Genomic DNA, 27,279 nt, shown 5'->3' with positions numbered 1-27,279 from the left:
TCTTACCGACGGCCTAGATTGTACCAGTGCCTGCCACGGCCTAGATTGTACCAGTGCCTGCCACGGGCAATGTCTTACTGACGGCCTAGATTGTACCAGTGCCTGCCACGGGCAATGTCATACTGACGGCCTAGATTGTACCAGTGCCTGCCACGGCCTAGATTGTACCAGTGCCTGCCACGGGCAATGTCATACTGACGGCCTAGATTGTACCAGTGCCTGCCACGGCCTAGATTGTACCAGTGCCTGCCACGGGCAATGTCTTACTGACGGCCTAGATTGTACCAGTGCCTGCCACGGGCAATGTCTTACCGACGGCCTAGATTGTACCAGTGCCTGCCACGGCCTAGATTGTACCAGTGCCTGCCACGGCCTAGATTGTACCAGTGCCTGCCACGGGCAATGTCATACTGACGGCCTAGATTGTACCAGTGCCTGCCACGGGCAATGTCTTACTGACGGCCTAGATTGTATGCAGTGCCTGCCACGGCCTAGATTGTACCAGTGCCTGCCACGGGCAATGTCTTACTGACGGCCTAGATTGTACCAGTGCCTGCCACGGGCAATGTCTTACTGACGGCCTAGATTGTACCAGTGCCTGCCACGGGCAATGTCATACTGACGGCCTAGATTGTACCAGTGCCTGCCACGGGCAATGTCTTACCGACGGCCTAGATTGTACCAGTGCCTGCCACGGGCAATGTCATACTGACGGCCTAGATTGTACCAGTGCCTGCCACGGGCAATGTCTTACCGACGGCCTAGATTGTACCAGTGCCTGCCACGGGCAATGTCTTACCGACGGCCTAGATTGTACCAGTGCTTGCCACGGGCAATGTCTTACCGACGGCCTAGATTGTACCAGTGCCTGCCACGGGCAATGTCTTACTGACGGCCTAGATTGTATGCAGTGCCTGCCACGGGCAATGTCATACTGTCGGCCTAGATTGTACCAGTGCCTGCCACGGGCAATGTCTTACTGACGGCCTAGATTGTACCAGTGCCTGCCACGGGCAATGTCTTACTGACGGCCTAGATTGTATGCAGTGCCTGCCACGGGCAATGTCTTACTGACGGCCTAGATTGTACCAGTGCCTGCCACAGGCAATGTCTTATTGACGGCCTAGATTGTATGCAGTGCCTGCCACGGGCAATGTCATACTGACAACCTAGATTGTACCAGTGCCTGCCACGGGCAATGTCTTACTGACGGCCTAGATTGTACCAGTGCCTGCCACGGGCAATGTCTTACTGACGGCCTAGATTGTATGCAGTGCCTGCCACGGGCAATGTCTTACTGACGGCCTAGATTGTACCAGTGCCTGCCACGGGCAATGTCTTACTGACGGCCTAGATTGTATGCAGTGCCTGCCACGGGCAATGTCATACTGACGGCCTAGATTGTACCAGTGCCTGCCACGGGCAATGTCTTACTGACGGCCTAGATTGTATGCAGTGCCTGCCACGGGCAATGTCATACTGACGGCCTAGATTGTACCAGTGCCTGCCACGGGCAATGTCTTACTGACGGCCTAGATTGTACCAGTGCCTGCCACGGGCAATGTCTTACTGACGGCCTAGATTGTATGCAGTGCCTGCCACGGGCAATGTCTTACTGACGGCCTAGATTGTATGCAGTGCCTGCCACGGGCAATGTCATACTGACGGCCTAGGTTGTATGCAGTGCCTGCCACGGGCAATGTCATACTGACGGCCTAGATTGTATGGCAGTGCCTGCCACGGGCAATGTCTTACTGACAGCCTAGATTGTATGCAGTGCCTGCCACGGGCAATGTCATACTGACGGCCTAGGTTGTATGCAGTGCCTGCCACGGGCAATGTCATACTGACGGCCTAGATTGTATGGCAGTGCCTGCCACGGGCAATCTCATACTGACGGCCTAGATTGTATGCAGTGCCTGCCACGGCCTAGATTGTATGCAGTGCCTGCCACGGGCAATGTCTTACTGACGGCCTAGGTTGTATGCAGTGCCTGCCACAGGCAATGGGAAGACTCTTCCATTTGAAATGTTTATGCTATTGAAGCGAGATTTAGGCGATGATTTTGCCGTCCGGAATACCCCATGTTAACCTTTTCAAGGTTGCAAGATCAGAAAACACATTTAGACTACCAGTTTCTCGATCTGGTATGCGACGCTCTGATTGGACGGATGAAAGGTTGTTCTCACGTGGCCAGTAATGGGATGTGATCTATGTGTAGCGGTAACTACAGACTTTGATTGTTTTCCACTTAATCCACGTACCATAATCATCGTAATGAAAACCATTGAGGGGTTAGGTCAAAAGTTTGATGTTGGATAAAAAATTGTATTCCTTTAGTTATGAGACATACCCCAGAACGTTTATTGAATTAAGTTTATTTGCTGGCTCTTGACAATCATTTTTATAGGTCACATCTGTCATTATACATTGCCCACAGCACGAGATGGACATAAACTGTGTAAGTGATAATGTAAACTAACCCTGGACACAACAGTAAAATAGGCTACCCTGAACTCATGTGATGAACCTTATCATCGTTTGTTTGTTTGTTTGTTGTTTTCAGCCACACTCAGCAACATTCCAGCTACATGACATCGGTCTGTAATCATCTGAGCCTGGACCAGACAAACCAGTGATTGACATCATGAGCATAGTTCTACGCAAGATGGATCCAATGACAGGTAGCCCGGTCAGCGAGCCTGACCCCCCAATCCTATGCACACACAATGTCATTTAGAAAGTGGTCAAATGTAACAAGTGTAAAATTTGAGATAACACTTTCTTTGTAAAGTTAAGATTCTAGTCTCGTCGGTCAAGACCATATCACTGTAAAGATCCAACAACTATCACACTATGACACAGAGGGTGCTGGGTCAGTGTTGGCAAGGATTCTCTAGTTGTCTTGTGAATGTACAATATCTTCTTAAACAATACCACACATAGATCAGATTGTAACATGTCTATCGGAAAAAATATATTTTTATAACATTGAAAAATATATTTATACATACTGAAAACGTAACAGTACAAATACAATTGAAAAAATCTCAGGTTTTCTGATCTGTAAAGCTACATGGTACCTGTGTTTCCCTTGAGCATCTTGCATCCACAAAGTTTGTTTGTTTGTTGTTTAACGCCACACTCACCAATATTCCAGTTACATGACAACGGTCTGTAACAGCGATCTACGCTGACTGGATTTCATAGTTGAGACAGTTACATCACGTACAATGTGTTCACCATCAAGTCACGCTAATACCTGCACACTGCCTCTCCAGTCTGATTGGTCAGTTAAAGCAATAGGATGTCCTACAACAAAACCGAAGTATGACGACCCTTTAACTCGCTGATCAGCTTTCTGACAGTGAAAAGTCATTAAATGGAACATATTTTTGGAAATAACCCACAATAATTTTTCAACTGAAAATATCTTATTGCATTTGTGGGGTGTCTCGTATCTGTTAATAATGTTACAATGTTCAACAAACTTCTGCATCTTTCCTCAACCAAACAATTTTGAACCCCTGATCTCCAATCTGTCATCAACAGCAGTGACCATATGTAAACAGGTTAAAGCTTAGATATTGCAATTCACCAAAACTTGTCAACTCGTTGTACATCTATGAGCAAAATAAATATTTTACAATATTGATGTCATGGTCTTTCAATGTAAATTTTCATGACTGTTTCACTGGGTAATGAGTGGACTTGACACGACAAAACCTTTGAGGAAAAAGCCTCATAAATGGTAAACACCCCCCTCATTTTTGTTTCTTGTCAACTGTATACGTGACCCAGCCGGAGCAAAGGGACCTTATGGTTGCCAGGATACAATTGTACTCAGATGTCATAAAGACGTTTGACGTCAACTTACGTCAGTGAAGATCGCTATGTGTGATGCCATGTATCTCTGTAATAAATATGAATTGAAGCTTGTGAATTGTAATTTTCTGTACCGGAGATGCTGTAGTTTTAAAATATAATAAAAAGTCTATATGTGATTTTTCACCCATGAGGTCCCTCGTGGTTTGTCACACATGTGAATGTTAGAGTGAGATCAACACGGCTCAGACAAGGCTGTCCTGACCAGTGACATGTAGGCGTGTCCCTCCGCCTCGTAGCAGTGGTGTTGGGCCACCTGGGCCCTCGCCCTTGCAACAATCTGCTCCCTCTGTTCAGGAGTGGACATGATGGAGCGAGCCTGTAGCACAAATTCCTGCAAAAAGAATTCTGAAAACATTAGCAGCTGAAAATATACACGTAGCTGCACTCTACAAGCTGCATCTACACAGGATTACAAAACAATATTATCGGCCTCGCTGCACCCCGAGTATAAACTCTTGTGTATGTGACCTCAGCCAGACCTCAGCCGGACCTCAGCCAGACCTCAGCCAGACCTCAGCCAGACCTCAGCCAGCCCTCAGCCGGACCTCAGCCGGACCTCAGCCGGACCTCAGCCAGACCTCAGCCAGACCTCAGCCGGACCTCAGCCAGACCTCAGCCAGACCTCAGCCGGACCTCAGCCGGCCCTCAGCCGGACCTCAGCCAGACCTCAGCCGGACCTCAGCCGGACCTCAGCCAGACCTCAGCCGGACCTCAGCCAGACAGCCGGACCTCAGCCAGACCTCAGCCAGACCTCAGCCAGACCTCAGCCAGACCTCAGCCAGACATCAGCCGGACCTCAGCCAGACCTCAGCCGGACCTCAGCCAGACCTCAGCCGGACCTCAGCCAGACATCAGCCGGACCTCAGCCGGACCTCAGCCAGACCTCAGCCAGACATCAGCCGGACCTCAGCCGGACCTCAGCCGGACCTCAGCCAGACAGCCGGACCTCAGCCAGACATCAGCCAGACCTCAGCAGGACCTCAGCCGGACCTCAGCCGGACCTCAGCCAGACCTCAGCCGGACCTCAGCCAGACCTCAGCCGGCCCTCAGCCAGCCCTCAGCCATACATCAGCCGGACCTCAGCCGGCCCTCAGCTGGACCTCAGCCGGACCTCAGCCAGCCCTCAGCCGGACCTCAGCCGGACCTCAGCCGGACCTCAGCCGGACCTCAGCCGGACCTCAGCCAGAACAGAGCCGGACCTCAGCCGGCCCTCAGCTGGACCTCAGCCAGCCCTCAGCTGGACCTCAGCCGGCCCTCAGCTGGAATCCCTACAGGTTTGTCTGTTTAATTAATTTCCTTGCTACCACCAAGGAGGGGCAGGGGGCTAGACAAGTAGGTCAAGTGTTCACTCGTTTCGCCAAAGACCTGGGTTTGATTCCCCACATGGGTGCAAGGTGAGACGCCCATTTCTTGTGTCCCCTGTTGTGATATTGAGGAAACGTAAAGACACATTCACTCTCACGTCCATGGAAATGCCTGAATATTGAAACCTTGTCTGGGAACAATCCAGGAGGCGCCACCTACCTGGGGCGTGTCATACAGCAGGCCGGTCTTCCGGTCCTGGACAAGATCCTGGTTCCCGGTCACTCTGCGGGCCAGCACCGGGATTCCCATATCCATCGCCTGTCAAGGAACAGGATCACAGTGGTGAGTGAGTGAGTGGATGGGTGGGTGCGTGCGTGCGTGCTAATATATCAGAGAAGTAACTTTGCAAATATGCAAAAACGTCCAAAAGAAATCAACCCACTTCATGCCGCTGGTGAACATTTACGCATGGAATACTTTGTGGACATAAGTGTTATAACAGGAACAGTTGCTTTCCTTCTTTGTCAGTTGACATGATTGACAATACACTTTATTTCATCACAATTGATTATGAAAGATATAATGGATGACACAATCTTCATATTGATCATCATTAATATTTCTTCCCATTAAGTATAATTCTGATTATCAATCTTTTTAGCAAGCCCTATAGTTGATAGAAAGAAAGCAGGAGAAAGTCACTGGGACTTGTAATGGGAGACTCGGGACCCTGTCAGACAACAATGACGTGATCAGGTGAGCGGTGGATTTAAAGGCACGTGAACACAACATAATAATTCTTCCGTAAACCAAATGAAAATAAAGAAAGACCTGCCATACCTCAAGAACAGCCAATGACATTCCTTCACTCTTAGAAGAATTGACCAATGAGAAGCAGTCTCTCATAGCTGCATGGGTGTCTTCTTTTGAAAGCCCGGGGATGTAGATGACACCTGAGGACCTGAACATCAAATACATAATCTGTGCCTGATTCCAGCCTCTCACTGTCACTGTCGGGGAGTCGGCAATAATGTACAAATTGGAGAAGCAGTTTTCAAAATTATCTAAAGAATTCAAGTTTTGAACTTAATGAGGTTTGACCACCTTCAAGACCATTTGCAAGATTTCAGTACAACAGTCGTGAGATGCATCTGTAGTTCATCCTGCTCAATGATAGTCCAGAGTTCCAGATGGCCATTGGTCACCAGTCTGTTGACGCCGAGTTTAGCGGCACAAATGCTTTGCAAATCCTGCATGCGACCGAAATCTGCAAGGCAGTTTACTAACCGGTTGTTGATTGTGTTACGTGATTTTGATTGGACCATGCAAAGACTTGTTAGTCCAGACAAGATATAATTCCAGCCAAGTTCGCCAAGGGTGGAAACTGGACTTTTATAGTCAGTTAACTCCCTTGCCTTGGGATTGAGTGAGTGAGTATGGTTTAACGCCGCTTTTAGCAATATTCCAGCCATATCAAGGCGGGGGACACCAGAAATGGGCTTCACACATTGTACCCATGTCGGGAATCGAACCCGGGTCTTCGGCATGACGAGCGAAGCTTAAACCACTAGGCTACCTGACCGCCCCTCCTTGCCTCGGGAAGGTGAGGCTCTATAAACAATGCATTCATTTCCAAGCAACAGCCTTGAGTTTTGATTATGTTTTCACAGTTGATGACAAGTAGGATTGTTTGTAGTTAAATGCTGAGTCAGCAGTACTCCAGCCACATCACGGCTGACTGTAAACAAGGTGAGGTGAAATGGGGATTAACGTCGCATCCAAGATTAATGCACTTATATAGCAACGTGCATGTACGTGTCTGTGTGTGTATGGCTGCTTGGACTAGTCCGGACTGCTGCCGATTCATAGTGCTAGCCCACTGAGATACCATGCTGCAGTTTAACATGAACACCCCACTCAGACACAGTATACAGACTCCGAGCCGACCAGTCCTTGTTTTAGCCCCTTAATGCCAAGCGCCAGACAGGGTAACAACAAGTACCATCTTTTAATGTCTTTTGGTACGACACTGCCGGGGATCGAACCCCGGACCTTCCGCTCTCTGCGCAGACACTCTACAAGACCACGGAGGCAGTCAACTGTAAATAATGTAGTCTGGTCTTCAGTGATTCAGTTACCAATGATGTCCAACATTGTCGGAGTACGATGGCATGCAATCAAGCAAGCCTGACCACCCTCTCCAAGCCAAGTCCTATGACAATCACTCGTCCCATGTCAACCTGGTCCCCAATGGATGACTACAGATAAGATGGCTGATCACACTCACTCATGTGTCCTGTAAATTACCAAACTTTACACACTGTCAATACATAAGACGATCATCACTACTTTAACTTACTGTTTCACAGCTGGCCAGAACGTTTCTTCAAAGTATTCAGCATCAATCTAAAAAACAGACACACAAACATGAGGAACAGTTGCCGGATCTCGCAGGCAGCAAGTACAGCCAATCAAACATCACAGAAATCTGGGTGAATACTGCGTTTTGGGACAGTAGGCATTCCTACACAGATATACACTGTGCCTGCACTCTGTGACACACTCCACCTCTGAGTCTCTGTTATTCGAGTGAGTGACTATAGTTTTACGCTCTATATTCCAGCAATATCACGGTGGGGACACCAGAAATAGGCTTCACATATTGTAACCATGTGAGGAATCGAACCTGCGTCTTCGGCGTGACAAGCGAACGCTTTAACCACATGGCTACCCTACAGCCCATACTTTGAACACCACACAACTGCAGTTGCAGATGCTATGGTGCGTGAAAATTCTGGTACTTCCTGTCAGACTCACCTTGGGACCAATGATCACATAATACACTGAGCTGTCCTCTCTGTGCCACTCTGGAAGCAAAACAGTTCACGATGTACCTCTATATTTACTTGATGTTGTTTCTCAGAAAATGTCATACATATTAAAGTGAGTTTTGCACTGCTTTAACCAATATTCCAGCAATAAAATGGCAGGGGACACCAGAAATGGGCTTCATTGTACCAAAGTTTGGAACTGATCCCGGGTCCTCAGTGTGATGAGCGAACACTTAAACCACTGGGCTACCCCACTGTCCCTAGATGCATATCAAAGAGCCCGTTAGTCCAGACTCGTTGTCCACAGGTAGACACACAGACACATTTTCGCCTAGACAGGTAGACACACAGACACATTCATCACCTAGACAGGTAGACACACCAACACATTCATCACCTAGACAGGTAGACACACCAACACATTCATCACCTAGACAGGTAGACACACAAGACACATTCATCACCTTGAAAGGTAGAAACACAGACACATTCATCACCTAGACAGGTAGACACACAGACACATTCATCACCTAGACAGGTAAACACACCAACACATTCATCACCTAGACAGGTAGACACACAAGACACATTCATCACCTAGACAGGTAGACACACAGACACATTCATCACCTTGACAGGTAGACACACAGACACATTCATCACCTAGACAGGTAGACACACAGACACATTCATCACCTAGACAGGTAGACATACAAACATACACATTCATCACCTAGACAGGTAGACACACAAGACACATTCATCACCTAGATAGGTAGAAACACAGGCTCCTTCATCACCTAGACAGGTAGACACACAGACACATTCATCACCTTGACAGGTAGACACACAGACACATTCATCACCTAGACAGGTAGACACACAGACACATTCATCACCTTGACAGGTAGACACACAGACACATTCATCACCTAAACAGGTAGACACACAGACACATTCATCACCTAGACAGGTAGACATACAAACAGACACATTCATCACCTAGACAGGTAGACACACAAGACATATTCATCACCTTGAAAGGTAGAAACACAGACACATTCATCACCTAGACAGGTAGACACACAGACACATTCATCACCTAGACAGGTAGACACACAGACACATTCATCACCTAGATAGGTAGACACACAGGCACATTCATCACCTAGACAGGTAGACACACAGACACATTCATCACCTTGACAGGTAGAAACACAGACACATTCATCACCTAGACAGATGACACATTCATCACCTAGACAGGTAGACACACAGACACATTCATCACCTAGACAGATGACACATTCATCACCTAGACAGGTAGACACACAGACACATGCATCACCTAGACAGGTAGACACACAGACACATTCATTACCTAGACAGGTAGACACACACAGACATATTCATCACCTAGACAGGTAGACACACACAGGCTCATTCATCACCTAGACAGGTAGAAACACAAGACATATTCATCACCTTGAAAGGTAGAAACACAGACACATTCATCACCTAGACAGGTAGACACACCAACACATTCATCACCTAGACAGGTAGACACACAAGACACATTCATCACCTAGACAGGTTGACACACAGACACATTCATCACCTAGACAGGTAGACACACATCACCTAGACAGGTAGACATACAAACAGACACATTCATCACCTAGACAGGTAGACACACAGACACATTCATCACCTTGACAGGTAGACATACAAACAGACACATTCATCACCTAGACAGGTAGACATACAAACAGACACATTCATCACCTAGATAGGTAGACACACAGACACATTCATCACCTAGACAGGTAGACACACAGACACATTCATCACCTAGACAGGTAGACATACAAACAGACACATTCATCACCTAGACAGGTAGACACACAAGACATATTCTTCACCTTGAAAGGTAGAAACACAGACACATTCATCACCTAGACAGGTAGACACACCAACACATTCATCACCTAGACAGGTAGACACACAAGACACATTCATCACCTAGACAGGTTGACACACAGACACATTCATCACCTAGACAGGTAGACACACAGACACATTCATCACCTAGACAGGTAGATACACAGACACATTCATCACCTAGACAGGTAGAAATAGGCTCATTCATCACCTTGACGGGTAGACACACAGACACATTCATCACCTAGACAGGTAGACACACAGACACATTCATCACCTAGACAGGTAGACACACAGGCTCATTCATCACCTTGACGGGTAGACTCACAGACACATTCATCACCTAGACAGGTAGACACACAGACACATTCATCACCTAGACAGGTAGACACACAGACACATTCATCACCTAGACAGATGACACATTCATCACCTAGACAGGTAGACACACAGACACATTCATCACCTAGACAGGTAGAAACACAGACACATTCATCACCTAGACAGGTAGACACACAGACACATTCATCACCTAGACAGGTAGACACACAGACACATTCATCACCTAGACAGGTAGACACACAGACACATTCATCACCTTGACAGGTAGAAACACAGACACATTCATCACCTAGACAGATGACACATTCATCACCTAGACAGGTAGACACACAGACACATTCATCACCTTGACAGGTGACACATTCATCACCTAGACAGGTAGACACACAGACACATTCATCACCTAGACAGGTAGACACACAGACACATTCATCACCTTGACAGGTAGAAACACAGACACATTCATTACCTAGACAGGTAGACACACAGACACATTCATTACCTAGACAGGTAGACACACACAGACATATTCATCACCTAGACAGGTAGGCACACAGACACATTCATCACCTTGACAGGTAGACACACAGACACATTCATCACCTAGACAGGTAGACACACAGACACATTCATCACCTTGACAGGTAGAAACACAGACACATTCATCACCTAGACAGATGACACATTCATCACCTAGACAGGTAGACACACAGACACATTCATCACCTAGACAGATGACACATTCATCACCTAGACAGGTAGACACACAGACACATGCATCACCTAGACAGGTAGACACACAGACACATTCATTACCTAGACAGGTAGACACACAGACATATTCATCACCTAGACATGTAGACACACAGACACATTCATTACCTAGACAGGTAGACACACACAGACATATTCATCACCTAGACAGGTAGACACACACAGGCTCATTCATCACCTTGACAGGTAGAAACACAGACACATTCATTACCTAGACAGGTAGACACACAGACACATTCATCACCTTGACAGGTAGACACACACAGACACATTCATCACCTAGACAGATAGACACATTCATCACCTAGACAGGGAGACACACAGACACATTCATCACCTAGACCGGTAGATGCACACAGACACATTCATCGCCTAGACAGGTAGACACACAGACACATTCATCACCTAGATTGGGTGGACATGTTTTGATGGTTCTCAATCTTACGTGTATCCTACCTGAAAACTTGTCAATAAGAAACACTGGGTCTTTGACGGGCCTGATGCCACCAACGAGGAGAAACACAGTGATGTTACGGAGTGATGCAGTTGCGGCAGGGATGTGGTTGTTGGACTTCAGGTACTGCAGCAGGCAGAAGGAGGAGGAAGGGTCGGTTATCACAGCTGCAACAGAGGGGGGCTCAGTTATCACAGCTGTAACAGAGGGGGGTCGGTTATCACAGCTTTAACAGAAGAAGGCTCGGTTATCACAGCTGCAACAGAGGGGGGCTCGGTTATCACAGCTGCAACAGAGGGGGGCTCAGTTATCACAGCTGCAACAGAGGGGGGCTCAGTTATCACAGCTGTAACAGAGGGGGCTTGGTTATCACAGCTGCAACATGGAGGACACAAGACTTCAGGATGACAATCAAACACTAGAACCTCTAGGTTACCTGACCCTGATAAGTGCAAGAAGTATGGAGATACAAACCTTGTTTGATTTCTTTGACTTTATTACTTGGGATCTCTGGCTGTGAACAACAATAATAATAAACACAATTAAAACACCTTCACACCCACAGCTCATCCGTGTCATCATAGTTACAATCTCAACAAAGAAAGTCTAACATTTGAGTGAGTTCAGTTTGATGCAGCTTTGTACAGTATATCAGTTACATCACAGCGTGGCGGCATGATGAGGGAGGAACGGCCAGAGTGATGCCAGTCTCAAGACGTTTACCACTCAGGTGAAAACCACGAGCACAGGTATGGTGCTGATATATATTCAGGGCAAACCAGGATTCGAACCCACGATCCTAGGTTTCTCGCATTCATAATGGCAGCACCTCCCCTATGTCCCCCTTTCCATCAGAAAGATACTGCTACCAGCAATGATATATTGATTATACAACAAGGAAGAGACGATTGTGCTGACTTGATACAGATCAGACGTTTGTTGTTTTAATCACAATAAAAGTTTCTTCAAGAATAAATACATGAAGCGTTTAGAGCATTAGTTCAACCGTCGAGTCATGAATTGATATCAGCATTTAAATGTTGTTACCATGGTAACAGAAGGATTAGTTGAGATATGTGTGTTAGATTTTCCAGGAAGCATGAGATGAGGAGAGTTAGATGTGTAATTATGTTAACAGCGTCCCTTCTCACCCATAAAGACGATGCTCTGGACCACATTGACTGACCGAACACCACAACATATCTGCAAACCAGAGAGTGAGTCAGTGATGTGATATATATATTTATATACTGGCAGTAATACAACACTCTCACAGCAACAGTACACCTCTCTCACAGCAACAGTACACCTCTCTCACAGCAACAGTACACCTCTCTCACAGCAACACCTCTCTCACAGCAACACTACACATCTCTCACAGCAACAATACACCTCTCTCACTGCAACAGTACACCTCTCTCACAGCAACAGTACACCTCTCTCACAGCAACAATACACCTCTCTCACTGCAACATGACATCAAGATTTAATATACAGTAAAGAAATATTTATCTTGAGTTGTTGCAAGCACTTTCAAAAACAGAAGCAGCTCTGTCACCCCATTTCCTGAAGGTGCCGAAAGCCGTCAAATACCACCTTTTCACTTTCAGTCCAAAAATATTACTTCCAGACCTTGACCTTTATCAAGAAACTTTCTTAGGATTTACCAAGCAAGCCTTGGGACTTAACAAGCGACAACGGAACAATAACTGGAAAATCACATACAACATTTCACGATAACCACAAAGACGACCTTGACCTTTAGCAGACATGGCACCAACAGTACTTGTGGTAGGATTTGTGAAGATGAATGAAAATATAAAATGTTATGCCTGGTGAGATGACCATGCCCCAAACATTGACAATGATATTCCATATTTTACAAAAACATGATTGCTGACCTTGATCTTTGACTAATCTTGACAAAAACTTTTCGAAAGAGAGCGCCATACAAAAGGGGGTTTGTACAAGTTAAAAGTTAATGCACTGAGGGCTTTGAGAAAATGTAATCACAAACATTATTGTGATTTTTCTATCAGGGCTCCAGTCAAAACAAATTAGCGATTCAGTACTAATAAATATTTTTACTCCCTCTGGTCAGTCAGACGGGTATGTTGACACTGGTAAGTAGACATTGTTTTAATAATTCTGCTTAAATGCTGTTTTAGGTGACGTCTTATTTGTGTCTGTTCATCTGCTCGTATGCAGCAGGGTGCGGAGTCATCCCACAGATGACGTCCTTACCTTGTCAGCTTGCTGAAAGGGTTAACCTTTTTGGTCATGTGGACAAGGCGTCCGACCTCGGATCAGAAGGTACGTGGTATGAATCCCATCATGGGACTTGGAAATTTTATGGCCGCTACAAGCATGTAACAAGTCGCATAAACTCACAGCATGGATATGCATGGCTAATTAACAACCAACGCCTTCTGTTATTCTCAGTGGTAGACTAGAGACCAAGAATGTCTGTTGCCTCTATTCAAGCATAAATATCATCAGTGGTCAACTAGTAATAATGGACTTTCAATGGTCAGTGGTCAACTAGTAATACTGGACTTTCAATGGTCAGTGGTCAACTAGTAATAATGGACTTTCAATGGTCAGTGGTCAACTAAAAATTTCAACAACAGTCTTTCACCTGTCAGTGGTCAACTAGTATTTCAACAACAGTCTTTCAACTGTCAGTGGTCAACTAGTATTTCAACAACAGTCTTTCAACTGTCAGTGGTCAACTAGTAATTTCAAAAACAGTCTTTCAACTGTCAGTGGTCAACTAGTAATACTGCACTGTCAATGGTCAGTGGTCAGCTAGTAATACTGGACTTTCAATGGTCAGTGGTCAACTAGTAATACTAAACTTTCAATGGTCAGTGGTCAACTAGTAATACTGGACTTTCAATGCTCAGTGGTCAACTAGTAATAATGGACTTTCAATGGTCAGTGGTCAACTCGAAATTTCAACAACAGTCTTTCAACTGTCAGTGGTCAACTAGTAATTTCAACAACAGTCTTTCACCTGTCAGTGGTCAACTAGTATTTCAACAACAGACTTTCAACTGTCAGTGGTCAACTAGTAATACTGCACTGTCAATGGTCAGTGGTCAGCTAGTAATACTGGACTTTCAATGGTCAGTGGTCAACTAGTAATACTAAACTTTCAATGGTCAGTGGTCAACTAGTAATACTGGACTCTCAATGGTCAATGGTCAACTAGTAATACTGCACTGTCAATGGTCAGTGGTCAGCTAGTAATACTGGACTTTCAATGGTCAGTGGTCAACTAGTAATACTTAACTTTCAATGGTCAGTGGTCAACTAGTAATACTGGACTCTCAATGGTCAATGGTCAACTAGTAATACTGGACTTTCAATGGTCAGTGGTCAACTAGTAATAATGGACTTTCAATGGTCAGTGGTCAACTAGTATTTCAACAACAGTCTTTCAACTGTCAGTGGTCAACTAGTAATTTCAACAACAGTCTTTCAACTGTCGGTGGTCAACTAGTATTTCAACAACAGACTTTCAACTGTCAGTGGTCAACTAGTAATACTGCACTGTCAATGGTCAGTGGTCAGCTAGTAATACTGGACTTTCAATGGTCAGTGGTCAACTAGTAATACTAAACTTTCAATGGTCAGTGGTCAACTAGTAATACTGGACTTTCAATGATCAGTGGTCAACTAGTAATATTGGACTTTCAATGGTCAGTGGTCAAATAGTAATACTGGACTTTCAATGGTCAGTGGTCAACTAGTAATACTAAACTTTCAATGGTCAGTGGTCAACTAGTAATACTGCACTGTCAATGGTCAGTGGTCAGCTAGTAATACTGGACTTTCAATGGTCAGTGGTCAACTAGTAATACTGGACTTTCAATGGTCAGTGGTCAAACTAGTAATACTGGACTTTCAATGGTCGGTGGTCAACAAGTAATACTGGACTTTCAATGGTCGGTGGTCAACTAGTAATACTGGACTTTCAATGGTTGGTGGTCAACTAGTAATACTGGACTTTCAATGGTCAGTGGTCAACTAGTAATACTGGACTTTCAATGGTCAGTGGTCAACTAGTTATACTGGATTTTCAATGGTTGGTGGTCAACTAGTAATACTGGACTTTCAATGGTCAGTGGTCAACTAGTAATACTGGACTCTCAATGGTCAGTGGTCAACTAGTAATACTGGACTTTCAATGGTCAGTGGTCAACTAGTTATACTGGACTTTCAATGGTTGGTGGTCAACTAGTAATACTGGACTTTCAATGGTCAGTGGTCAACTAGTAATACTGGACTTTCAATGGTCAGTGGTCAACTAGTAATACTGGACTTTCAATGGTTGGTGGTCAACTAGTAATACTGGACTTTCAATGGTCGGTGGTCAACTAGTAATACTGGACTTTCAATGGTCGGTGGTCAACTAGTAATACTGGACTTTCAATGGTCGGTGGTCAACTAGTAGTACTGGACTTTCAATGGTCGGTGGTCAACTAGGACTTTCAATGGTCGGTGGTCAACTAGTAATACTGGACTTTCAATGGTCTGTTGTCAACTAGTAATACTGGACTTTCAATGGTCAGTGGTCAACTAGTAATACTGGACTTTCAATGGTCAGTTGTCAACTAGTAATACTGGACTTTCAATGGTTGGTGGTCAACTAGTAATACTGGACTTGCAATGGTCAGTGGTCAACTATCACTGGTCAGTGGTCAACTAGTAATACTGGACTTTCAATGGTCGGTGGTCAACTATCACTGGTCAGTGGTCAACTAGTAATACTGGACTTTCAATGGTCTGTTGTCAACTAGTAATACTGGACTTTCAATGGTCAGTGGCCAACTAGTAATACTGGACTTTCAATGGTCAGTTGTCAACTAGTAATACTGGACTTTCAATGGTTGGTGGTCAACTAGTAATACTGGACTTTCAATGGTCAGTGGTCAACTAGTAATACTGGACTTTCAATGGTCAGTGGTCAACTAGTTATACTGGATTTTCAATGGTTGGTGGTCAACTAGTAATACTGGACTTTCAATGGTCAGTGGTCAACTAGTAATACTGGACTCTCAATGGTCAGTGGTCAACTAGTAATACTGGACTTTCAATGGTCAGTGGTCAACTAGTTATACTGGACTTTTAATGGTTGGTGGTCAACTAGTAATACTGGACTTTCAATGGTCAGTGGTCAACTAGTAATACTGGACTTTCAATGGTCGGTGGTCAACTAGTAATACTGGATTTTCAATGGTCAGTGGTCAACTAGTAATACTGGACTCTCAATGGTTGGTGGTCAACTAGTAATACTGGACTCTCAATGGTCGGTGGTCACAGACTGCGGGGGAGTCACCTGGCATGGTGGACGGCCTCGGTCATGACGGAGAGTTTGTTGATGTCCTTGTAGAACTCGTTGATGTCTGTGCCCCCGAGGATGAGGATAGAGGGGACGGTGCTGGCTGGAAGAGAAACACAGAAGGTAACAGCTGCCTGACCACAATAATTGAACCATATCAGGTCTGGACCAGACAAACCAGTGACTGATAGTGCTGGTTACAAAACATGCTGACTAACACCTCCTACACAATGCATAGGTTGATGGAAATCAATTCTAACCCGGATTCCCTCCTGGGATTTGCATGGTGTGACAATGGAAAGATGTTAATCTGTGTAACCATGGTGACTGGGTGCTGTGTTGCCCAACAACCTGCAAGTGACAAGTCAAAGTTGGCCATTCACCTAACATGTTATTTATCTTTATGTTATACACTGTCTCTGTAGCCATTTCTGGTCAACATTTCCTATTTGATATTTCTTACATCCCTCCCTGAACCTGTTCTGCTCATCACAGAGAACAAAGTGAAGTTGTATACCTCTGATAAGACAGCCAGATCTGTAGGCGTGGATCCCAATGACAAGGTCGACATTCTTGTGGTGCAGGAATGCCTGGAACTCTGACACAGTTTGGAACATCTTGGGGTCCTCCATGAGGCACCGGTGGCCATGGCTGGTCAGGTACGAACTGGGGATAGGCAACGACACAGTGAGTTAGTGGGTGTGGTCCGTGGGAGTGGGGAGAGAGACAGAGAGGGGTGTCCATGAGGCACCGGTGGTCATGACTGGTCAGGTACGAACTGGGGATAGGCAACGACACAGTGAGTTAGTGGGTGTGGTCGGTGGGAGTGGGGAGAGAGACAGAGAGGGGTCGTCCATGATGCACCGGTGGTCATGACTGGTCAGGTACGAACTGGGGATAGGCAACGACACAGTGAGTTAGTGGGTGTGGTCAGTGGGAGAGAGAGAGAGAGGGGTGTCCATGAGGCACCGGTGGTCATGACTGGTCAGGTACGAACTGGGGATAGGCAACGACACAGTGAGTTAGTGGGTGTGGTCAAGGGGGGAGAGAGACAGAGAGGGGTGTCCATGAGGCACCGGTGGCTGGTCATGTTAGACCTGGGGAGAGAGGGAGATACGAATGCTGGAGATAGTGACAGATTATTGATTCTGGTAGCGTACCTGAATCTGGAGATGGTGAAAGCTCACCTGATTCTGGAGATGGTGAAAGCTCACCTGATTCTGTAGATGGTGAAAATTCACCTCATTCTGAAGATTGCAGCTCACCTGGGTTTTTTTAATGGCAGCTCACCTGATTCTGGAGATGGTGAAAGCTCACCTGACTCTGGAGATGGTGAAAGCTCACCTGATTCTGGAGATGGTGGAGAAGTTGCCGCCCTGACGCTGCAGCGGGGAAAGGAGGATGAGGGTGAGGCGCATCCTCCGTCAACTCTCATTCTCAGTCCGCTGAATTCTCATTCTTGAAGCAAACATTGCACCTGTTTAAATCAATATCAACTATAAGACGTAAGACATGAATAACATGTTCAGAATTATGAGTGATTGAGTCAAAATCTTGTCATATTGGCAATATTTTCCAACCATAAAACAAGAACAAATAAATGGTTTAAAATACTGTATAAGTGTAACCATGGTCAACATAGCCAATAAGGAATATATCACAAAAATAAACTAAAAGATACTAAATCAAAGAGCAAAACATTCAAACAAACAAAATATTGAACCACAAAAGCCATAAAAATAATCAGCTCCTGAAGTCAAAGGGACAAAGTCCTCAGTCGTACGTTAGAAGTGGAAACAAGAAACTGGTGACTTTTACACCATAGCAGAAAGCCTAAGGATCCAAGGATTCTCCTGTGTTTCTCAGCTGGTTACTTCTGGAACAAGTTGCTGTAATGTTGCTGCAGATGTTGCTGTAATGTTGCTGCTGATGTTGCTACAAGTGTTGCTGGAGTAGTGAGACACCAGCTAATGATCACGCTCCACTCACACCCGGGGAGGCTAGAGCAACGTTTAGAAGTAGACCAAAGCTCGCTATTCAGTTTTGCACGTCAGCACAGTTTGACCCCATGTGACCTACTCGTGCCAGCTTTCAAAGCAATCCTATCTCATGTTATCTGACGCCTGTAGACTAGGTCATAGTCAAGATCAACATAGCATGTTCTCAATATAAGGAGGGTTTCTGTGTGTTTATCATTAACACTCAGCAATAGTGTGCTCACCTATAGGATGCTGCTCTGTAAATAACAAACCTGGACCAGACAATCCAGTGCGTGAGTGAGTGAGTGAGTGAGTGAGTGAGTGAGTGAGTGAGTGAGTGAGTGTGTGAGTGAGTGATGATGAGTATGCGAGTTGATGAGTGAGTGGTGGAGTGAGTGGGTGGTTGAGTGAGTGAGTGAGTGGTTGAATGGTTGAGTGAGTGGGTGGTTGAGTGGTAGAGGCCAATATTTTGTGAGTAAATTGTCAATTAGAATTATTGAAATACCAATAATCACTTATAGAAACACTGGGCAACATTATTATCAGCAAAAAATACACATAATCTATTTGATCTAATGTAAGTCACGTCAAGAGACTCTCTTTCTCACATTTACAAAAGTGGTCACTACATAACACAGTCAGTAAAGACACATAACATTTATAACTAGTTTACAAGTCATTACAACGATTATGGACAACATTCTCCAACCATCAAGCTTCAGCTAGCAACTCGCACATACTGGTTCGCTCTCTGACACACTTGTCACGGGCCTCAAAGGTGGGCCTGTGTGTCCAGGACACTATAAATGTTGTTGATCCTCAGTAGGAATGGAAAATGACTATCACCGTAATATAAATGTGTGAACAATTAGGCCATTAACATACCATGTTATAAATGAAGAGCTAGGTTACCTGTAGATTTAACCGCGCTAAATTGAATTTCGAACAGAACGCTCAGTGTGAGGTTTCAAATGTTAAATTTAGCTCACTTAACTCTACAGGTGACCCAGCTCCACAATGAAAACACAGTATGTTTATCTCCATCCTGACATGACTAAATAAAACGCGAACTCTTTGGTGTTAGCAAATATACTGAGTGAAGCAGGACGGGCTGAGTCCAGTGTTTTGAGTGGGATGTCAGTCTGAATTACAGAATGACCGACAACAGCTTTGAAACAAAATATGGCGCTGTATATAATCAAGCAGTTTGTTTACACCATAAAACTTCACTCAAACATGTGACAGGCATTGAAAGCATATAACTTGGTGAGCTAACATGAGGTGGGCACCCCCTAACAGAAAACTAGCAAACTTTGCTAAGCTTTCGTTCTACACCGCACATCATCATTTTGACGTCATATCTCACATTGTAATGCAAAAGATATAGCATCACTGTCATATATAGAAAAGTGCAAAAAATTCCAAGCTAAAATGCTCACCTGGTTCTGTCTCTGTCCCCAAAACTTAAAATACATTCTCTTTGCAGATTTTTATCGTGTTTTCTGCATGAAAAGTATTGCCACACATATTTTTGAAATTGCAGTAACCACAACTGTGCATTTTGTCACTAAAATTGTAGATATACATATACATGACTGGAATAACTATTATTGAAATAAATTATCAGATTCTGGAGATCATAGTTCTCCTGATTCTGGAGAAGTTCGAAGCAAATTTACAGGAATCAAAATATTAACATAAGCACAAATTTCACATTCTTTATGTCTTTCCCTGAGAGCAGGCAATTCTCTCTTCCTTCTTCAGTTACAGATATCGTGACCACATTTTGAGCCAGACGTCTTACAGAAGAAAACAATTTTTGGTAAGATTTTGAACAAATTAACAAAAACCAATACGATTGATGTACGTCAAGGTAGAGGTACAACAAACCACACGGCCCTGCTAGACATCTGTTCAACACAGATACTGTAATATACTGGGCTACTCACAGACCTCGATGGCATCGACTCATCCACGACAGGCTGCCAATATCATCTACACCAGCCTTCTCAACTATACCAGAACTTTGCATGAGATGTCTATAGAGACAAATCAAGTTCTACACAATCGTTAGTCAGCTGGAAAGGTTCAATACTTCCTCTGTGGTAACCATATTGTAATTGCTCTTTAAATATCAATAAAATTGATCATTTCAGAACAGTTTTTTCACAGAATTCACATATATTATATTAACATGACACTCATTGACACACACTGATGCTACAAGCAGTTCCAACTACTGACTTACCCATCCACCTGCCCATCCTTCCAGCCAACCAACCCTAACACCCAACAAACCCTTACACCCAACCAACCAACCCTAACACCCAACCAACCCTTACACCCAACCAACCAACCCTTACACCCAACCAACCCTAACACCCAACCAACCCTTACACCTAACCAACCTACCCTAACACCCAACCAACCCTTATACCCAACCAACCAACCCTAACACCCAACAAACCCTTACACCCAACCAACCAACCCTTACACCCAACCAACCAACCCTAACACCCAACAAACCCTTACACCCAACCAACCAACCCTAACACCAAACCAACCAACCCTAACACCAAACCAACCAACCCTTACACCCAACCATCCAACCCTAACACCCAAACCGACCAACCCTTACACCCAACCAACCAACCCTTACACCCAACAATCCAACCCTAACACCCAACCAACCAACCAACCCTAACACCCAAAAAACCAACCAACCTTTACACCCAACCAACCAATCTTTATGCCCAGCCAACCAACGTACCCTTATACCCAAACAACCAACAAAGCCTCACACCCAACAACCAACCAACACTTACACAAAACCAAACAACCAACCCTTACACCCAACAACCAACCAACCCTCACACCCAACAACCAACCAGACCCATGAAGATTTCGGGGTAGAATAGATCTTCAGCAACCCATGCTTGCCATAAAAGGTGACTATGCTTGTCGTAAAAGGCGACTAACGTGATCGGATGGTCAGGTTCACTGACTTGGTTGACGCATGTCATCGATCCCAATTGCGTGGATCGATGCTCATGATGTCATTCACTGTATTGTCTGGTCCAGACTCGATTTTTTACAGACCGCCTTCATATAGCTGGAATATTGTTGAGTGTGGCGTTAAACAACAAACCAACCAACCCTTACACCCAACCAAGCAACCAACCCTTACACCCAACCAAACAACCAACCAACCCTTACATCCAACAACCAACCAACCCTCACACCCAACAACCAACCCTTCCACCCAACCAACCATCCAATCCTTACCTTAAACCAACCAACCCTTACACCCAACCAAGCAACCAACCCTTACACCCAACCAAGCAACCAACCCTTACACCCAACCAACCATCCACTCTCTAAGCCACTGGCCTCACTCGCTCACCACTCACCACTTTCACTCACTCCATTGTCACTCACTCATTCATCAACTCCACTATTTTCTCTCACTCACTCATCCACTCACTCACTGAGTCACTCACTCACTCCGTGCTTTCTGCAGTTTCACCCACCCACATGCTGTGCATGTTTGTGTCACTTAAGCAATTCAGAAACTGTTGACTGTGGGTTCGAACCATTGTTTGTTTGACAGCATCATACCTGAGTTCACGGTATACTCAACAACAAAAGTTCCTGTGACACCAATATTTTAGTGTATTTTTCAAACAAGTAAAGTTTGGTTTTCAATATTGTAGTACATGTATGGAACCGTACGTCATCGCCTCAGATGTGCAGGGATTGTCGCCAGAAGACCCGCCAGACGTCCCATTTTGACAGGAAACCACCGTCAAGCATGTCTACAGTGGTGCAGACAGTGTCTACGCTGGACAGCCATGCAGTGGGGACAAGTTCTATTCACTGACGAGTCTTGTTTTCACCACGGAAGGATTCGAGTGTACCGACGTCAAGGTGAACGTTACGTCAATCATTGTGTCATGGAAAAAGATCGGTTCGGGGGTGGCAGTGTTATGGTATGGGGTGGGATTACAGCAAGACAGAGACCCGTTTAATAGTGGTAGAGGGAAATCTCAATGGACAGAGCTACCGCGACGAGATCATTGGCCCTGTTGTTCTACCGTTTTTGCCATGTCAGGGCCCAGGCATTACCTTTCAACATGACAACGCCCGGCCTCATATTGTTCAGGATTCTCTTCAACAAAACAACGTGAATGTCATCCCCTGGCCAGCTCACTCCCCTGATCTCTCACCAATCGAGCACATGTGGGATGAGATGGATCGGCGCCTTCGACGTCAACCACGTGTTCCACAGACACTCCAGGAACTTCGAAACATGCTCCAGCAGATATGGACAGATATCCCACAGGACTTTGTGCGACGCCTGGTCCATTCCATGAGACGAATATGTGTTCCTTGCATCACAACCAGAGGTGGACACACACGCTATTGATTTGTAAATTGACATTTGGGCAAGTCAGTATGGCAAATTAAACCATTTGAACACTTACAGGAGTCTTTTATCTGTTGCAGACCGAAATTGTTTCAGATTTGGTAAAAAAGATAACTTTGCAGTAAATCTTATTCAATGTCACAGGAACTTTTGTTGTTCAGTATATTTACCAAAGTCAATATGAATGACATGAATTTATTTAACTAAAATATTGTTCAAAGTGGCAGTAAACCAAGTGGAAAACTGAGGAATATTGATTTTCATAGCAAGTAAAGATTAATGAAAAAGGACGTTGTGTCATTACGCTGCTATTATGGTTGGAATAAGTAAGGTACATGTTAAAAGTTGCAACACAATTACTGTCATTTACTGCCTACATAAAGAACACCGTACCTGTTTAGTGATTGCCTGGCACCAGATGGCGCTACACTGTAACACGGTGTAACACATGTCTGTAAAACCAACATCTGTCACAATGGCTTCCAGCAGTAGAAACTATCATTTTCAGTATACTAGTCCTTATAATGATAACATATAGCAAAGCCCTTAAAAAATGTAAATTTCTACTAGTCCTTATGATCCCTTAACTAGTGGGCAGTTTGGCAAGGACTACAGGACGAGTGCCAATTTCTAACCCTGGAGCCTCCCTCAAGCAACTGGACTCACTCAGAGCTCCAGATAAGCTGCGTATCTGCGTGAAATACGCATCAGAAATGCAGAAATACGCAGTAAAATATAATCCAAGCGTATCAAATACGCAATGAACATTACAGATACGCTACAAAAATAAAACTTGTGCGTATCATCAAAATATTGTGAAGTAACCCTGCGTATTCGATTAGCAAATGAGCAACTTATTTTGAAATTATAAGTTGGCATTCCGTCAACCTTGCCAAACTCCACGATGACAGTCAGATCATGATCATTTGCCATCACACTTTCTTGTGGAAGTATCGTGGTATTTTTGAGTCCTATAAAGCTCTCGAACCCACACGACACCAGTTTGCAGGGACTAGATGAATAGTGTTTTAAATATTCAACTTAAATACCCACATGTGTAAAAACTAGTGGGTAACAGAAATTTGAATACGCAGATAGAATTACTGATACCCAATGATTTTAAAATGCATGGGTAAAATACCCACAACACCAAAAGCTTATCTGGAGCTCTGTCACTCTGATTCAAAATTCAGAATCTTGTTTTTATTTCTGATTGTTACTTTCAACATAAGGCGTTGTTTCTCACGATTTAGAGATCATCATAGAACCATGTCCTGCCGAAGGCCCAGATTCGATGTCCCACATGGGTACAATGTGTGAGGCCCATTTCTGGTGTCCCCCGCCATGATATTGCTGAAATTTTGCTAAAAACAGCGTAAAACCATACTCAGTCACTCATTCTTTATAGAACCGAATCAAATGTAACCACGGTAACCGTACAAGGATCTGATCGTCTGATGTTATTCAGCATCTGAGCTGATATGATGATTTATTCATGTAATCAGAATCCAGGTATCAAATTTCTGTCGTGCCTTCCTGGATACAAATATTCCATCCCATGTCAATATGAACTTGGAATGGATGTAACTAGCATCCACTGCAAGCGCCATTGGACCCAGAAGCGCATGGGTGTTGACAAAAGCTATACCGGCACACTTTGAAAACACATGGTGGATTTTGACTCTTGATAAATAACAAGTGACTGGAACCCAGGTATAACAACGTGAAGGAGGATTCAAACTCAGACAACATTATTGCAATGCTGCCTAGCTTCAGGCCTCACTGACATGTTTCATAGGTTGGAGCCCCACACTCCCCCGACGTCACCTCGGCATAGGATGTGAGACCAAGGTAACTCACTGTAAACATGTTCCGCGTATTGAAATAAAAAAGTTCTCTTTCATTCATTCATAGCATATCACAATCTCACAAACTGACAATTGAAGTATTGTCTGTAGCTGTACCTCAGCATTCGAAATTGTGTTTTTCACACCCAAATACCCAAGGGTTAACATACAGGCACTTTTTGGACAGAATTGCATAAGTGGTAGATTGCATGTGTTTTCATTAACTAGTTATAATAGATGAAGATTTAGTTTTTTGAAGAATTCATCTGTTCAATCTGAACATTCTGTGTAGCCTGAAAAAATGTTGGTTTGAATTTAACACACATGAACAAAGCAACATATAAGTTTTGCTAAACATATAAGAATGATTAATTTTATTGTAAACCAATAAAGATGATACTTTTAAAGTGACATTATTGTTATCGATACAAAAAATCCAATCAATATGTAAACCCCTATCTCATGTTTCTTGTGACATTTGTTTTCAAAATCGAAAATAAATAATGACTGCATAATTTTGACATTGTACAATACATCAGAAAATATCATGAAACTAGAAAATGAATTACTACGATTCAAATGAAGACATTATCGACACACGAAAAAAAATTAAAAAAATTAATACATTAATCAAAATTCGTTTTAGAAAATCGATTAAAATATGTACTCTGTATTTATTTCGTCTTTTTAAATCAATAAACAGGGTAAGGGTCTGGTATAATCAATTCAGATCACACTTGCCACGCCCTTCACCTGTGTGTAATGACCGTCCCGATATTAGCTGAGATAATAATATAAGATTATCTATCTGTCACTATCAGCTGTCTGACAGTCGGTGGGAGGAAGTCGGGGCGGGGAGCCATCAGTCACGCCTCATTCGTCACGCATCACAGAGAAATATTGAAGTTTATAAAGTACCTACTACATGAAAATCCTATTTGAATGAGAGGCTGTGGAGATCTACCACCACCTGTGTTACCTGCAGTCTCCGCGCTGTTGCCCGTGCTGTTGTTAATGATCACCAGAATCAATGCACCGGCCTGTCACGTCGGGGATATAAGGGACGTCACTCTTGGATTCGTCTATCCCTCGTATTTCGCTTCCGTACTATACTTTCAGGCTCGAATCCCTATCTTACTTTTCTTAATTTTTTATCTTAAGATTTTGGTAAAATGTTTAGTGTTTAAGTTGATACCTTTCGAAACTAATGAGACACACCTGGAGATAACTTACTATATGAAATACTACGGTAATAATTCCTGACAGGGACTTTCCTCATATATCAAGCTGATACTCTGTGCTATTACTGACTTACTATTCAAAACGGTTTTACCCCAAATAACTCATCCCTTCAATGAGTTGGTCCTAGTTTTAGGACAACGATGCAGGACTCGTGACCTATTAATGCTTTATCAGTTTACAGTCCTTGTCTGGAAACCTCAATTCAAGACAACTCGTGTACTGCATACCACCCATGAAGATAGACTTGCCGAATTCTGCCTTTAATACCATCTCCTGCAATACTGCATATCTGAGTCCCCTCATCCACCCAGCTCACAGCCTTGGACGCACCACCCTCAAATGTCAGACCGCAAAGGAGGGAGATTTTATGTCGCTTCGTGAGGTTTGGTGACGACGAGTCGGTTTCTGAGATATTATTTATATAAAAATTGCCAGAGCCTGAGACTGTTTCACGGGCAGTACAATTACTGTAACAAAGCTTGAGGTAGATTGCTGTAGGTCGGTGTATTCTTGAAGTGTATATTTTATCAAAGTTTAAGAGTCTGTATAAAAGTAACAATATTTTTCGATTTGTGTAATGTGATGTTCATTCGGTATCTGTCATGCGTATGTTACACGCGCTACCAGTTATGTACACAAAGCGAGCCATTCGTGACCAACTCGTCCCTTTCCGGGACAAGCTGAATGTGTTGGTTACGGAATCATGCGAGTGGTGACGAATGAAAGAGAGCAACACGCACGTTGCCCTGCAACGGCCATCGTGCAGTCCGTTATGACGTAAAGTATATTGTGAAGTCACAAAACTGTCGTCGCTATTTACATCGACACCAACCATATTCGAATTTCATTTCTTTTTCAAACAATACTTTTTATAGTGGTGTTTCATCGGTACTGTCCGACATT

The 27,279-nt window shown here is 44.2% G+C and overlaps 1 protein-coding gene across 4 annotated transcripts; it reads right to left on the bottom strand.

Annotated features, from left to right (window-relative positions):
• Positions 1-228: 228 nt before the first annotated feature.
• LOC124115941 (glycosyltransferase 1 domain-containing protein 1-like) lies at positions 229-26,219 on the bottom strand. Of its 4 annotated transcripts, none has more exons than XM_048385219.1 (13): positions 26,114-26,219; positions 18,227-18,359; positions 17,400-17,548; positions 16,880-16,985; positions 12,687-12,738; positions 12,010-12,049; positions 11,538-11,702; positions 8,011-8,060; positions 7,553-7,599; positions 6,034-6,154; positions 5,413-5,511; positions 1,170-4,219; positions 229-463 (listed from the first exon to the last, which is right to left on the bottom strand). In XM_048385219.1, the coding sequence occupies exons 2-12, from the start codon at positions 18,298-18,300 to the stop codon at positions 4,061-4,063; spliced, it is 1,062 nt and encodes a 353-aa protein (XP_048241176.1). In that variant the 5' UTR covers positions 18,301-18,359; positions 26,114-26,219; the 3' UTR covers positions 229-463; positions 1,170-4,060. The 4 variants fall into 4 exon arrangements, with proteins under 4 accessions (XP_048241176.1, XP_048241177.1, XP_048241178.1 ...); XM_048385220.1 differs by having other exon boundaries at positions 26,057-26,205; XM_048385221.1 differs by lacking the exon at positions 26,114-26,219 and adding an exon at positions 18,701-18,935.
• Between the last annotated feature and the right edge of the window lie 1,060 nt (positions 26,220-27,279).

This window comes from Haliotis rufescens, unplaced genomic scaffold, assembly GCF_023055435.1.
Source record: "Haliotis rufescens isolate VD_foot unplaced genomic scaffold, xgHalRufe1.0.p SCAF_56, whole genome shotgun sequence".
NCBI classification, from domain to species: Eukaryota; Metazoa; Mollusca; class Gastropoda; order Lepetellida; family Haliotidae; genus Haliotis; species Haliotis rufescens.
The sequence above is the reverse complement of the archived record's forward strand: the minus strand, read 5'-3'. Positions and strand labels throughout refer to the sequence as shown.